A 15,584-nucleotide genomic window follows, 5' to 3' on the forward strand; every position below is an offset into this window, starting at 1 on the left:
TCAATATTGGAATTTGGAAGGTGAGAAAGCAAAATTGGTCAATTTGTGAATCCAATAATTTCATTCCTTTCCCTCTCATTACATCTGTAATCCCATTTGTGTTGGTAGCAATGCATAATATTTGAGCGTACCCATAGTTAGATCTAAATGTATCTTTTTTACGTCGGATTGTTAGTTTTTAACGTTTATGTGTGTTTGGGAACGAATTCAATGGCAAAGGCCACGTAGATGAAGCACGTCCTTGTAATATTTATAATGACGCAGATATTATTGGAATTCCCGATTACTTCAGTCAAAACTCAAATCGAAATCCTCAAAGTGTTGAAGATGAATCAGTTCGACTCAGAACTTGTGTCGACTTTAGTAAACACATAAATTACAGTACGACGTAGAGTAGTTGGCGCCACGAGTTGAAGAAAAGAGGAAGACGTAAACAAAGAGGTTAGCAGCTGTTTTGGCACACGCCGCCGCCGCACCGCGCCACACCGCAGTGTTAACAGGTGCGTTTGTCGCGTCAGTTAACATCGACCGCCGCCGCGCCGTCGTTATCGTTATCGTTATCAGCACAGGCTACAGTGACCAGTCGCGATAAGAGATAATGGCTCTCGACACCGCTTGAGTACCGCTGACGTCTTATCTGTATCAATACGGTAACAGAACACTGCCACAGCCTGAGTGATGTTGTACTCTTGATTGTGCTTGTATTATGGCCGTGTCGAGTCTTGCTTGGCGGGAGTAATGAAACACATCGCGGTTTTCGGTGCAACAGGGACGACTGGCTTATGCGTCGTCAAATGCGCTCTCGACAAAGGTAGGTTATTAAAATAAAAAGCGTTATCTTTAATAGTACATTATAAATAATTAATGATCCATTATTGTTGCACTTTTACTGTTTCATTAGTTGCAGTATATTTCAAACATGTTGATTCAGGAGTGGATGTCACTTTTTTCTTTTTGCAACGTTGATTATTGCAATTTAGTGCTTTCAAATAGCAATTTATCGAACTGAAACGAAATAGTTTTTTAAATATCTAATAACAAATGAGTTTTTTTGTGTTTTTCAACAATTAAAATTGTATCTACTACAATAGATAAAATTATACAGTTGAAACTAACCATCCCTAACATTTCATACTTAGAAACGTTACATACTTACCTTTTTCTAGCCAAGATAATTCCATCTATATTAAAATTATTTTACCATTGTGTTTGCTTTTACGAATTATTCAGTGTTTCATCCAATTCAGAAATTTTTGTTTTGTAACAGCATCAGACTCTATTACGACATCCTAACCAAACCTAAAAAAAGTTATTAAATTAAATGAAATCGTTGTTTCCTTCTAAGTAAGTTATTCCTAGTCGTCCAGAAACAACATATTGGAACGGGCAGAAATTGTATTATTGTTCCTTACACTTTTCTATATAAACATGATTTAGCAACATAACCTAAATTACGAATTTAAAAATCGTGCAGCACCAAGTTTGCTACAAGTTATGTTGGGTTACATCTTAACTTGATAAGCCATTGGCAAGATTGCTTTAAATTGGTCATCGTTAAGTATTGAAATGAAACACAAAAATGTTACAAAAAAGGAAAAATTACTTTTCAGACTTTTAATCCAATTTCTTGTGTTTCTTAGTTACCTTGTTTGTAATCTTATGTATTTGGAAGGATATTCATGTACCTTCAGCTCATGTAGGATCATATACCTGAAACGTAGAGTGTTTGTTTTGAAATTATTCAGGGTGGGAAATATTCGTAACAATTTTGTTACATGTGTTTGAGTATGAAGCCCACAGGGATTAGAAGATTCGTAACACAGATTTCTGTCTTTGCCATAACTATCTCTCTTGTGTTGTCCTGAGGTCTGAAAGTCCGGGCGTTGGTGAGAGACCCGTCCAAACTGCCACCAGAGTACGCAGGAAGGATAGCAGTTGTGAAAGGAGACGTACTGAACATTGAAGATGTTAAGACCACGTTACAAGGACAAGATGCCGCTATCGTGGTGTTGGGAACTCGGAACGACCTAGGTGAGTTCTACATCTCTCGACACTCTTTCCTATGACATACGAAACTGAATGTGGAAGTGTGAATGTTGACTGATTTGTAGAACATTCAGAAAGCTGGAACCGTATAAAAATTCAAGATGAAGTACAAGACATATTTGCATTTTTAATGTGCTATCCAAACTTCACCCAAATTTCGAAAATTTTTCAGTGATTTATTTTCATATATGAAATTAGGTGAATTCATATATTAATTGCGAGATTAACATTAAAAACGTGTCATAACATGAAAACCCGTGAAACCAGTATATACGTAATCAATAACAGAGAAATTTACAGAACTTTAAAGTCATATTTATTTTAACACCAGTGTCGATAATCATGACTTAATTTCTTAATCAATGAAGAAATTTTAGAGCAAAATTGTTTAGTAATTATTAAAATAATAGTTTTCTCATGTAATATTTTGTTTATAAAACAAATAATTATTGGTTATTATTGCTGTTTTAAAATATATATTGAATCTACCAAATAATACATTACAATAAGATATCCTTTGTTTGAAGTTTCTTTTTGACGATGGAAGGATTGTGAAGGAAACAGGATTTTTTCCGGATATTTACCATCGTTCAGTGACACAAAAACTCAGTAACACTACGTTTCGAGATCTGCAATCTGATCTCTTCTTCAGGTAAATAACTAACCTAACACATAATTATAAACTAGGTTAACTTAAACAGAAAACGCTCTGGTATGATTTCTTTAGTTTGACCTAGTTTGTAATTATGTGTTAAGTTAGTTATTTTCTTGAAGAAGAGATCAGATTGCAGATCTCGAAACGTGGTGTTACTGACTTTTAGTATCACTGAACGATGGCAATTGCCCGGAAAAAATACTGTTTACTTCACAATAAGGCATCGTCTTTCTACTATCCACTTCTTTATGATGTTCATTTAAAATCAATTTTAATTTATCCAGTATGCATTTATTTATTATTTTAATAATTATTAGACCTAAGTGTATTATTTACTGCACATAAATAAGTACCTGTTAAATAAATTTGTAGGCATATTTAACTACTATATGGTTACTACAATAGATGTATTTGTAACTCTATCAAAAAAGTTACCGGTAGTAATTAAGTTGGGATTATACATATCACTATGTTCAAGATCTATAAAAATAGGATCTTAAGAGTTATAATATTCAAGCTGGTTTTCCTAAGTAAATATTTTGATACGTTTTAAGAGGAATGCTCTTACCGTAATCTCAATTGTGGCACCTTATCAATTATTTCTCACTAGTGTATGTATTACCTGAGCGTTAATTAAGCTTATCAATCAAGGGGCTGAAAAATTTCATTTCTATCTATTTGTGTCTGTCTGTCTGTCCGCACGATATTACGAAAATGAACTGACCTAAATATTTTATATTTTAACTAGAAGGTTAGTTTCAATCAAAGCAAGACCGAGTTTTATGATGTCACTCCATTGGGTTTGGCTGAGCGTTAGTGAATACTTTTACAGTGATCTTATGGGTAATCATGATGACAACGAGAAAATAGTAGGATAAGAAATTTGTACAGAAACTGAGTATAATCAATTATATGAGATTTTAATATCTAATAAATAACAATATGTACATAAGCCTATAATACAAAAAAACAACATCGTATTTTGCTGACCTGGTGTGAAGCAAGGAGCAAAGATTAAAAGTGTGTACACTTGTATTATTTATATACTGCAATGAAACCCAATTTAATGAACAAATATGTGAGTGTATCATGTGGCACAATTGTATAATCCATAGAGGAAGATTGTTTCTATAGACGTTAATTTTTGTGTAACCTTCGTTTCTACATAAACAACTTGAGTTATATATTAGTGCATTTCGTGGAATTTGGCTGAGCGTCATTGAAGCCTACCACTCAAGACGCTGACTCAATTCTCTTTTATCTTCTGGGAAGGTGTAAAAATGTCTTTTCTGTATGATTGTCTGCCTGACTATCTGTCCCCATGACATCTCGAGAATTAAATTAGCTATATATTTGAAATTTTGCATATAACTCCAGCGAACCCTGTTACGTTACACGTGATGTGTCGTACTATATCGTGGATATAAATCTAGAGTGATTAAACATCCATGCCAACATTTCACTATCACGCATCTTCAAATTTTGATTCACTCCCGACCTCACCGGAAACTGAAGAACATAGTTTCCGGCGAGCACCATTTGGCGCCAATTTCAAATTCGTTAATTCTACCTAATATTGGTTGTACAAGAAAGTAATTATTCTACTGGCTTTGATTTAGACACATATCGCTCTCGTTGTTCATTGTTTTCCATTGTTGATTTAATAACTACCATACAATAAAAATAATTGTAGACTCTTGGAGCAATTTGAAAATTCGTTAAATATTACTAAATGTTAATAAAAATACTACTTTTTTCCCAATTGTTTATTTTTTTGGACGAGGCGTTTCGAAACCAAAGGTTTCATCTTCAGGCAACTCCACAAATAAATATTTACACATTGTTTGTTACAATTAATATTAAAATAACATATGGTGTAAAATTTTAAATACAAAAATTTTGGAAATATTTCAGCCAGTATGAAAAATTAGATTTGATTAGAGTTTAATTTTTGAATAAATTGAGAAGAAAGAAGATTGGAATTTTCAATAGAGCCCTCTTCGTTGTTCATGAGTTTTTCTTTATTTCTGTTTATGTATAGTGTTTTCCAAACATTTAAGTTCATTGGTTTTGTTATTTCTTTTATTAATTTTAGATTTTTAATTGATGTTCTGTGTCCTGGTTCAATGCAGTGCTTGGCTACAGCAGATTTGTCAACTCTTCTATATTTTGTGTTTTTTTTTATAAAATATAAAATTTATTTTATAAATACAAAAATATTTCCAAAATGTTTGTATTTACAATTTTACACCATATTTTATTTTAATATTAATTGTAACAAACAATGTGTAAATATTTATTTGTGGAGTTGCCTGAAGATGAAACCTTTGGTTTCGAAACGCCTCGTCCAAAAAATAAACAATTGGGAAAAAAGTAGTGTTTTTATTAACATTTAGTAATAATAAAATAATGTTCCTAAATTGTAGACAGATAAATAATTTTGTGTGAACAAGCACATAGTTTTGAACAAATGAAATAAAAATATAAATAAGGCAATATCAATCAATTAAATGAATGATTTTTTGCTCCATAACAAAAACTGCAAAACCCTTGAAAATTTAATAATACATTTAGTTAGTTAGTATTTTAAATTTATAGTAATAATAGTAATTAGTATCGAGGTGTCCTTTCGGGTGGCCACCAGTATAGAGGCCATAGGTAAGGAGGGAGTAGTCACGGTCAGTCCGTGTTAATTAAAAGGTCTGCTTTCTACGTAGTGTCAAAATACTTCCAATACTCGTGTTTTTAAAGTATACAAATACTTTTTTATTTGTTTTATTTTTCTAATTAACATGTTATAGACCGTCATCTTTCCTTTTATTTAAGATTTTCCACAGTCTTGACGGGCTCACTCTTAAGATTAGGTGAAGAATTTCTAATTCAGACTTCAATGAACGTTATTACTTTACTAAAATCGAATTTATCGCATCAAAAATGTCAGGATGACGAGTGTCTCGACATTACTTAAAAAAGATACTACCAAGTTCTGGGCAGTGTAGTATTTTGGAGAAGCTTTCATCTCCTACATCGAAGTATATTAACTGGCGGTCATATCAGAAAAGGCTTTTTCACCCTTGTAATATGCCTTAACATGTTCTGACATCAATTTTTGGGACACTCCCTATTTGCCCTTTTCTAAATGTAACAAACTATATTCAGTAGCTTTTACTCATATTCCAGCCTCGTTTGTGAAATTTCTTTAGATGAACTACAATTCACAAACATATTGGTCTATCTGTACGTTTCGGGTTCTAATCCCAGTGTGGATCAAATAATTTTAAGTCAATTTTCCTCAATTTAGTTACTATCTAACATTTTGTACGGTTTTCCTTATTAAATTAAACGTTTTAAGCCAAGGGACCAATTATTACTAACCAACCTTTGCAGATTCATTATTTCAGACCTTGTAAGTTAAGAACATGTGTGAAGTCCTTAATTGAATGCTGCTTTGACCTGACTAGCTGCATAGATTGCGCCATTGGACTTAAAATTAATAAATTATATTTAAATAAAACTCTAGGCAAGATGGTGTTACTATACGACAGTTGTGTCACTTCCTCTGCCTAAACAACTAAAATAATTCATTAAATACAACATCTTTTAACAAAAAATACAAAGGTATTAACGTGTTTTTTTTAATATATATATATATATATATATATATATATATATATATTTATTTATTTATTTATTTATTATTCATACGTCGGTCGGCAGTAACACCATTTAGTTCAGGTCAAAACGCAGCAATAAAAGGCTACGCCGCTACCTATGTCTAATAAATCACTCAACAATAATAATATAACAGTTCGTAGTGTTTTACAAGATGTTGCAATTTTAACACTTTTGCTAGATTTCGTTTGTTTTGTTGTGTAAGTTATTTTACTTCAAAGATGTTTTTACAGGCTGCTATTTTAATGTTGAAATATAAAGAAGGCGAACAAAATGGTGGTTTATTTGTTTGAGAAATTTCGACTTATATCAAATATTAAATGGCGGCGGCTCTTAGTGAGGGTAGTTTTTAAAAACATTGACCCAGTGGCGTAACTATAAATTAGATTTAGGGGGATGGGAACTGATTGAAAAACACACCACATCGAAGAGCGTGGAATAAATTTGAATACATCTAAATTGAAATAAATTAGATAAGCCTAATTGTGATTAAAATATTTCACTCCTACATTTCAAATAAATGGGAATGTTGTATTAACTATGCGTTTGTATTTTTAGCACTTATGGGGATATTTATGACTCCTCATCGCCCCTCTTTAGTTACGCTACTGTACTGAGCATATCGTTGTCCAAACTGGACGTCAAATCAAAAAATTGTAAACCAGCCCAACATTTGCGGAACACCCTGTATGTCCATATAGTAGGTCATGTATTGGTAAGAAAGAGTTTGACTTAGGGTTCCTTTGTATCTATCTAGTTAGTAAATAGTAAACTACACACATTAATTGTTCTGCACAAAAGCTTATTTTAATCGATAATGTTGTACCTTTTATTATTGTCTTCCATAAATGCTCTAGGGATTGCTATCATTGTCTTTGGAATGTGAAGTGGCCTCTAATTTAGATTCATTGATCAGAATGCTTTGCTTTTTATTACAAATGCATTGTTATAATACCGTAAAAGTCATTAGTTGAAAATTAGAGTTACTTTATATATGTTAAAATCTATAATAATATTATATATTTACTAATTTTGAGGGACTTTATTGTATTTTCAGTAATAAGGAAGTCTTTTGGAATGAAAGTAATTATTCTACTTGACTCCAGAAAGATACTCTTTTAGTAAGTTCCGGTTTGGTTTCGCAGCCTACATAATAGGCAGAAAGAAAACGAAAATTTCGTCTCCTAAGTTGGTTATATTTGCTATACATGATATCAAATTCATTAAAGTACAATCAATTCAAATCATCTATTTAGATAAATAGAAATTTACAATTTACTACATTGTCAATCGGTTTTAGAATTATGAATTTTCAAATATAAACTCTTACAGACGGCGAAAGGTGGAAAAGACCATTCGTTAGAAGAAACATTTGTGTTTGATCTAGCGAATTTTTTATCTTTTCTAGAATTTTTACAACATTTTCCAAACAGTGCCTCTAATAATCTAGAATTGTAGATGACTCTAAAAAAATAGGACATGTAACTATCCCTCTCACCCGAATTTGAGATGATGATGGGTTTTGTCCTCCAAATTCAAATTATGAATTCTCACCACTAGGGCAGCTGGTGCTGCATCATATACATATAATTTATATTCTAGAGGACTTTTTCTTTCTGTGAATATCATTTCGAACTGCCTCCCATCAGAGGTTCAGGACTTCGAAGTATTCTACAAACACGCTTTTTGAAGTGTGAACAAACAATTTTTGAAACAATACTGATTTACCTACCTGGAGGAAGTTTTTCAATACTGGGTAAAATGCTAGAAGACAATAGAAGACAACGTTCCAGTAAGATAAGACATCGGAAGTCGTAACTGTAACAGTCCATATCTACTCCCCTCTTCTACATTTTCCACGTACTTCGCTGAAGAGTGCTTCATCTACTCTCATGAACTTCAAAACATTTTTTTTTTATTTACTGTAATTAATGATATATATTTGATATAAAATATCACAGTTCTGTCATTTTGATAAGTTTTCTCGCTTCACAACTAACGTTTGCATTCTAAAACAATCTTAAAGATAATCAGAAAAACACCTTCGAATGGGAAAAATCTATTTTTCCAAGTGAAAGTATGCACAGTTACTAAATTGGGTTATTTTACGAAACCTAATGTCAGCACAGAAACGAAAACACTACTTAGATTATATTGAGATCTAACATCCAATAGAAAGCATTAAAATACCAAACTTCGGTGCTTATTGCGTAAAACGTGTTTCCAAGAGTTTAATAAAAGTTCAGAATTATATAATCTGTACAAACATAGTAAATTCTTAACTTATTTACAAATCACCTAGACGCGTTAGACACATTGTTAAGATTATCTTCAAATACTGTTTGAGAGATATGAGTTTCAGTTACATTTTCCACAGAGAAGCCACATATCTCAATTTAATTATGTAAGCAATGCTTCTACCGTTTTACAGTGGACGTTAAACCTAAAAAGTAAACACAATAGGAAGTATAATACTTATTTCGATTTTCCTACTCACTTTTAGCTAATTATACTATTGATACTTTCAAAAAATAATATTTGTACTATGTATTTTCTTTATTTGTTATGTTTCTCTTCCAATATAATTAAAAATAATCCATCTAACTCTATCGGAAGAAGTGGGTAGATTCTGTTACAACTCAAATGCTAATAATTTATTTCTTATGAGATTTACATGTGATTAACTCCTTAATCACTCGAGATGCAAAACATTGTTCTTTATAAAAAGTATAGGAAATTTTATAAGAACTCCAAAACACTTTTAATTTTTTCTATTGGTCCATAAATAACGGTGTTATGAATGTTATCAGTTTTAAGAATTTAGGGCACATGTTCAAATAAAAATAGCGTACCAAGCTGGCAGTGGATGTGGGTGAGATATGATCAATTTTTGTACCAAGTTTGAACTTGTTTCTGCTTTTCTTTCACCAGTTCCTTATGTTTGAACAATTCTTATGGGATTTACATGTAATTTATATCTCAAAAATTGTTGGAGATAAAAAAACTTGTTGACTACAAAAAGTTTACAACATGCTATTAATAAGCACTCTAAGACATTTCATTTTTTTCTCTAACTTCACAAATAACGTAGTTATGATTTTCCAGTTTCAACAGCCGCTGTTGGGAAATAGAATGGCGTATGAAGCTGGCCATTGAATTTGGCAGATATATTATTTATAAGATCAATTTTTGTATCTTGTTTCATCTTATTTGGCTGCAATAGCCTGATTTTGTATGAAAAAAGTACCTAAAAGTGTTCAATGCACAAGGTGTCAGACTTCAACCATGGCTGTCTTCTTCCAAACAATCTAGGATCTCTTTGATACTTTCACTATTCTATACAAAGTATTCAATGCACAGTCGGACTTCAACCATTGCTATCTTGTCGACCCAAGCAATCTAGGATCTCTATGATACTTTTAATTATGCTACACAAAGTATTCAATTCACAGTCGGTCAGACTTTAACCATTGCTATCTTAGTCGACCCAAACAATCTAGGATCTCTATGATAATTTTAATTATGCTACACAAAGTATTCAATGCACAGTCGGTCAGAGGCTTTAACCAATGCTATCTTGTCGACCCAAGTAACCTAGGATCTCTATGATACTTTTAATTATGCTACACAAAGTATTCAATGCACAGTCGGTCAGGCTTTAACCATTGCTATGATTCTATTAAGTCGCCTCCTAACAATCTAACTATCTAGGACTCTATGATTCTATTAATTATGCTATACAAAGTATTCAATGCACGATTGGCCAGACTTCAACCATTGTTGTCTTGTTCCAAACAATCAAATACCTCTGTGATACTTTCAACACTGTGCTATACAAAATATTCAACGCACAATTGGTCACACCTCAACCATTGTTGTCTTGTTCCAAACAATCAAGGATCTCTGTGATAATTTCAACTGTGCTACACAAAGTGTTCAATGCACAATTGGTCAGAGTACAACCATTGCTATCTTTTTGACCCAAATAATCTAGGATCTCTGTGATACTTTCAACTGTGCTATAGTACAAAGTGCGCGTGATGGCTCAGTGTTTCAACAACTTATCGCAGATATTGTTTACTTTCCATTACGTGCTTATCTTATCAGCGATAACTGAGAACTGTAATTAAAACTAGGGATTAGACATAAACGCACGTGTTCTTGCAATACTAACTCGGCTTATTTGCCATGATTGATCCTTTTCACTCCATCGTGTACACGTTTTGGCATGATATTTCATTAAGTACATTGCATTAAAATGACTATTTGAGAATGTATTAAAACATTTTTTTTATTTCAGGTCCTACCACTACTATGTCTGAAGGACTGAAGAATATTATGGCGGTAATGGAGTCAATGCGCATCAATATACTGTCAGTCTGCCTATCATGTAAGTATGGTTATTCGGAACTCTAAACTGCATAAGCAGCTCTGCATTATCGTAAGTACTGATTTACATGTTACATGTTATAACTGATTTACAGTAAAGTAATATGTACGCTTACAAGTTTACCTGTATTAAAACCTGAAATACGATGCATGATAAAATATAACTACATTTTTATCACAATACCCAATGAGAGGATTGTGTGAAAGGAAATTTACGACAAGGAAAGGTTTCAAGAATTTAATGTTCCAAAGATATTGAGTTGTCAGTGCGATAACATTGTCAAGCCAAATCACATTTTTATTGGCGGTAATAATTTACATTATATAGCAAAAGTCATTCTTTAAGGTAAACATGTTGGCTCTGATACCACAATAACACATTCAAACATACAATTTTCGTTTCTTGAAACCATGTGTTTGCCGATTGTTTCCACTTCCAACACCAGTGTCAGTTTTCAAAAATGCGGTCACCTAATTATCAGCCGAAAATTCGTCGACTTTATAAAATGCCTTTGACGTCAAAAAACGTTTTAGACGAATTGGGTGTCAGCATATTTTATGGAATCTGGCAATCTGTTGATAAAGTGGACACCAGCCTGCGAGGGCAGGTGTTCATAAACTACCGTTCTGTGTCTCCCAGTTCGGTATTTGTCTCTGCCTCTCGATTCATAACCGTCAATGTCTTAGCACCTTGTCAGGGCACATTTCAACATACAGAATAAAATTGGTTCTTAAATTTATATACTTTGAAGAGTCGCCAGTTACTGTTTTTGTAAATCTGGTCGATAACGCTTTCGGAAATTATTTTGATCGTGTCAATAATATTCCAAAAATTGCATTACATACTTTCATAATAAAATATTTTAACTTCAACAACCAACTATCCGCAATATTTAATACGTACCTTTTGCCCTCTGGCATGAATTGTATTTTCTTTATGAAGAAAGAGCTCAATAAGGTAAAAGAGTATCAACAGAATATGAAAAATAACATTCAAATCGTTCTCTACAGTTGGAAGAAGACTGATAGAACGTAAAGGGCACGTAGAAACTGTATAATTGTTTGTAATAAATACTTGGCTGGTTCCCACGTGTTAATATTGATCCAACTAATTGATTACTAACGTGTTGGCAGAGTTAGGAATGCCACATTGCTCCGCGTGTGATTCACGCCTCTGAGTAAGGAGTTTTCAAGTGGAGGCATTGCAGATTTATCGTGGCGCCTGGTGCTAATCAGGGTGATCTGTTATCGTCGATGCAATAATTGCTTTATTCTGCATATGCTTTTGAGAGCCGTGCCTCAAGATGTAGATCTTGAGTTTGTTAACCAATAAAAGGTTGGTTGAGTATTTGGATTTCGCCTCCAACGACCTCCTCTTATATGTGGATCATAAGGAGATCTTCAGACAATTCTAAATCAAGTGAAGCATGTGGTGAAGACAGGTAAGAAGATTGTCTTTATCCCGGATTAATACAATATCAGGTCTTATCCTGTTGGCGAACTTATGAAGACCAAGTTTTATTATAACAGAGGTCAGCAGTGACCTCCATAAACGGGACTCAGTGGCTTCGGAAGGTTTTACCAAGGGACTTGAGCAATACTTGACTCTCGATGGCTTTTCTGATCCATTTGACAAAGTCGTAAATGTTATCTTGTCGGAATTGCATCAGCTTTATCGTAGCCATTGTCTTAACTAAGTGCGTTACAGAAGTGCGTCCATTAGGCAAACTAGGCTGCCGCCTAGGGCGGCGGCTCCGGGGCGGGGAGAGGTAAAAATAGTAAAAATGATAAAGAGTTGTATTACTTTGAAACTCAATTTTAATCTTTAATAAATTGTACTTAAAGTTGGGTGTCATGTCTGCGTAAACATTGGTTGCAAATGAGAGGCCTACTGTATTTAGCTATCCGCTGAGTTACATTTACGACGTTGTCAGTATTGTATGGAAGGTGTCGATATACTCTGGCTGGATGTTGCAACCAAACCTCTGTTGGAAGATTGAGTATGCTGGAAACATTTGTAACAAATGAAGATGCTAAAAGCATTGAAAATGTGAACTCGAATGAAATTTAAACGATAGCAAGGAGAAGTAATTGACCACTCATTCCACAAGCTGTCCTGAACTACAGCTCCAGCAACATTCTTACCGTTTGTGGCCCGATTTATTTCTTCGCTACTTTTTTTGTATCTGTGAGCTGCTAGTGGTGAGTGCATATATTCCAAACTAAATTTAATTAAAATTTACCTTCGTTCTACAATTACCCAGGAAGAAATTCAGGACTATCTTCCTAATCAATAGAATAAGACAGGACAAAACATAGAATTATGTGAATTATACTATATTTCACAAAATGTAACTGCAGAAATGAAATTATAGATAATTTGCTGGATTTCAAAAGAGTTTAAATTGATTTTTTAAGTTTCCAAATATAATAAAATACACAAACATGAAATACCCTGCTTCATCGGTCGTTAAAGATTCGTTACGTTTACACCCATGCTGATGAAGGGGATTGATGGAGTTAGTGTTGGGGGGCGGCAAAGAGTATCTTGCCCAGGGTGCCGAAATAGCAAGCGCCGGCTCTGCACGACGATCATTTAAGTTTTCCGTACACATCGCTTCCAAAAGTTACTAACACAGTTGAATTCTTTTTCGACCTTGCTGTGGCTAGGCCATCGTCAATCGACAAATAAATGTACCAAAACTGATAGTACCGATAATGCACAACTGCTAAAGCTAAATACTAACCAATCACCCATCAATCTCGCCCACCAATGATTAACAAATGCGTGATTTATTGAAACCCTGGCAGCTTAATGCATGCGATTGATCCGATGCTTGATTGTGCCAGACGAGTGTTTGATCTTCATTTATGAGGGTCTCCGTAAGCCCATGTGGTTTGAGAAGGGCGGCGTTGAATGGTTAACACGCCGGTTTAGGATTGCAGTTGTGATGGTGATTATCTCTTCTAGATGCATTTATGACTTTAAGAGCATCGGGTTTTGATTGAGCACGAATGCTTATTTCTCGCACAAGCATGTCATCTAAATTTCTTTATAACTTACCAGCAGAATTTTTCAAGGCAGCAATGGGAGTTTAATAAGATATGATGATAAGATGATTTGAGGTGTAGTTTAATAATCAATTAATGGGGACCATAGTCGTATGTCAGACCGGCATTAGTTGTACATATGTGTAAGCAGTTTGGACATAAACTTGTAACGCGCTGCGGGAATACAAAATGGGTTTAGGCAAGGGTAACTTTCGGGAATGAGCGGACGGTACAAAAATCCGAAAAAAATGGAAGGAACAACCAAATGATATGTTTAATAACATTTTGTGACATCTGGTTCCAGTGTTCCTATTCTACGAGAGGGAGAAGGTGTCCTCCGTGTACTATATGTCCTTTTGGTGTTTTGATATCAAACAGTTTGACATTTCATTCCAGTGTTCCTGTTCTACGAGATGGAGAAGGTGCCCTCCGTGTACTACAAGTCCTTTTGGTGTTTTGATATCAAACAGTTTGACATTGCATTCCAGTGTTCCTGTTCTACGAGATGGAGAAGGTGCCCTCCGTGTACTACACGTCCTTTTGGTGTTTTGATATCAAACAGTTTGACATTGCATTCCAGTGTTCCTGTTCTACGAGATGGAGAAGGTGCCCTCCGTGTACTACAAGTCCTTTTTTTTTGTTTTGATATCAAACAGTTTGACATTGCATTCCAGTGTTCCTGTTCTACGAGATGGAGAAGGTGCCCTCCGTGTACCGCGAGGTGACGGCCGACCACAGACGCATGTTCCGAGCCCTGGAGTCCAGTGATCTACACTGGGTCGCCGTCAACGCCGCCCACATCACCGACGATCCTCCTTCCGGTTACACCACTCGACACGGAGAGAGAACACCCGGTACACCAGCGTGTCCAAGCATGATCTGGCCAAGTTCCTAGTGGACACCCTCTCCATGCCGGAACACTTCCAGAAGACAGTCGGGATCGGCAGCTACCCAAGACGATAGCCAACTATCGATGATGGCGGTCATTCAAAACTCAGCTGTGTACTATATCGAATATTATTCTACTAGATGAGAACACTTAAAGTTATAAATATTCAGAACATATCTATATTAAATACTATTTAAATATTTTTACATGAAAAGATATATATTGTAATTTTAAATTAGCTGTTATACCATGACATTGTATCGGAATTTTATGTAAACGAAATCATGCGGATTAGATTAGCTGATGGATTACGACTGTTGTTTTTATAATTCCCCCTGGACGTAGTAGTCTTTAAGGATTTTACCACCATCATATGATGGGACAAATGTTGTTGTTGGTTGAGCGTAATCAAAGCTTCTATTGGAGGTTAAACCATAAAAGAGGTGTATGTTTGTTTCTGTGTGCTCACAATCATTACCAAACATTTTTAGATCATGCCTTTAAAATTTGCCTTTTGTACAAAGAAATTGTGGTGGCTGCACCTTCAAGGAAAAGACACTTATTATAGTAAAACGTGTACTTGTACTATGAATAAAATTCCTAAAAAGTCGAGATTTTAAAATAATTTGATTTGAATTTACAATGTTACAGTAATAACATTGCTTATTACTATATGCTTTATAATAATTATTATCATTGTACACAGAATTGGTTGAAATAAAAAGTCTAAAGATTTTGTTATTTTGAGTTGAACAATATTTCAAATAACTTTGAGATACCCACTAAGAACAGAGGTATGCATTTACATCTAAATTCCAATTACTCGTGCCTTACTTAGTAACCAAAAATGGCTCCAGAGACATATCTCAGGAAGTGTAATGA

At 34.1% G+C, this 15,584-nt stretch overlaps 1 protein-coding gene across 1 annotated transcript; it reads left to right on the top strand.

Moving 5' to 3' along the window:
* Positions 1-508: 508 nt before the first annotated feature.
* On the top strand, positions 509-15,013 carry LOC124353097 (flavin reductase (NADPH)-like). The gene is made up of 4 exons (XM_046802920.1): positions 509-811; positions 1,867-2,031; positions 10,674-10,763; positions 14,488-15,013. The coding sequence occupies exons 1-4, from the start codon at positions 739-741 to the stop codon at positions 14,706-14,708; spliced, it is 549 nt and encodes a 182-aa protein (XP_046658876.1). The 5' UTR covers positions 509-738; the 3' UTR covers positions 14,709-15,013.
* The last annotated feature ends 571 nt before the right edge of the window (positions 15,014-15,584 follow it).

The sequence above is a fragment of the Homalodisca vitripennis genome, chromosome 1 (assembly GCF_021130785.1).
Source record: "Homalodisca vitripennis isolate AUS2020 chromosome 1, UT_GWSS_2.1, whole genome shotgun sequence".
NCBI classification, from domain to species: domain Eukaryota; kingdom Metazoa; phylum Arthropoda; class Insecta; order Hemiptera; family Cicadellidae; genus Homalodisca; species Homalodisca vitripennis.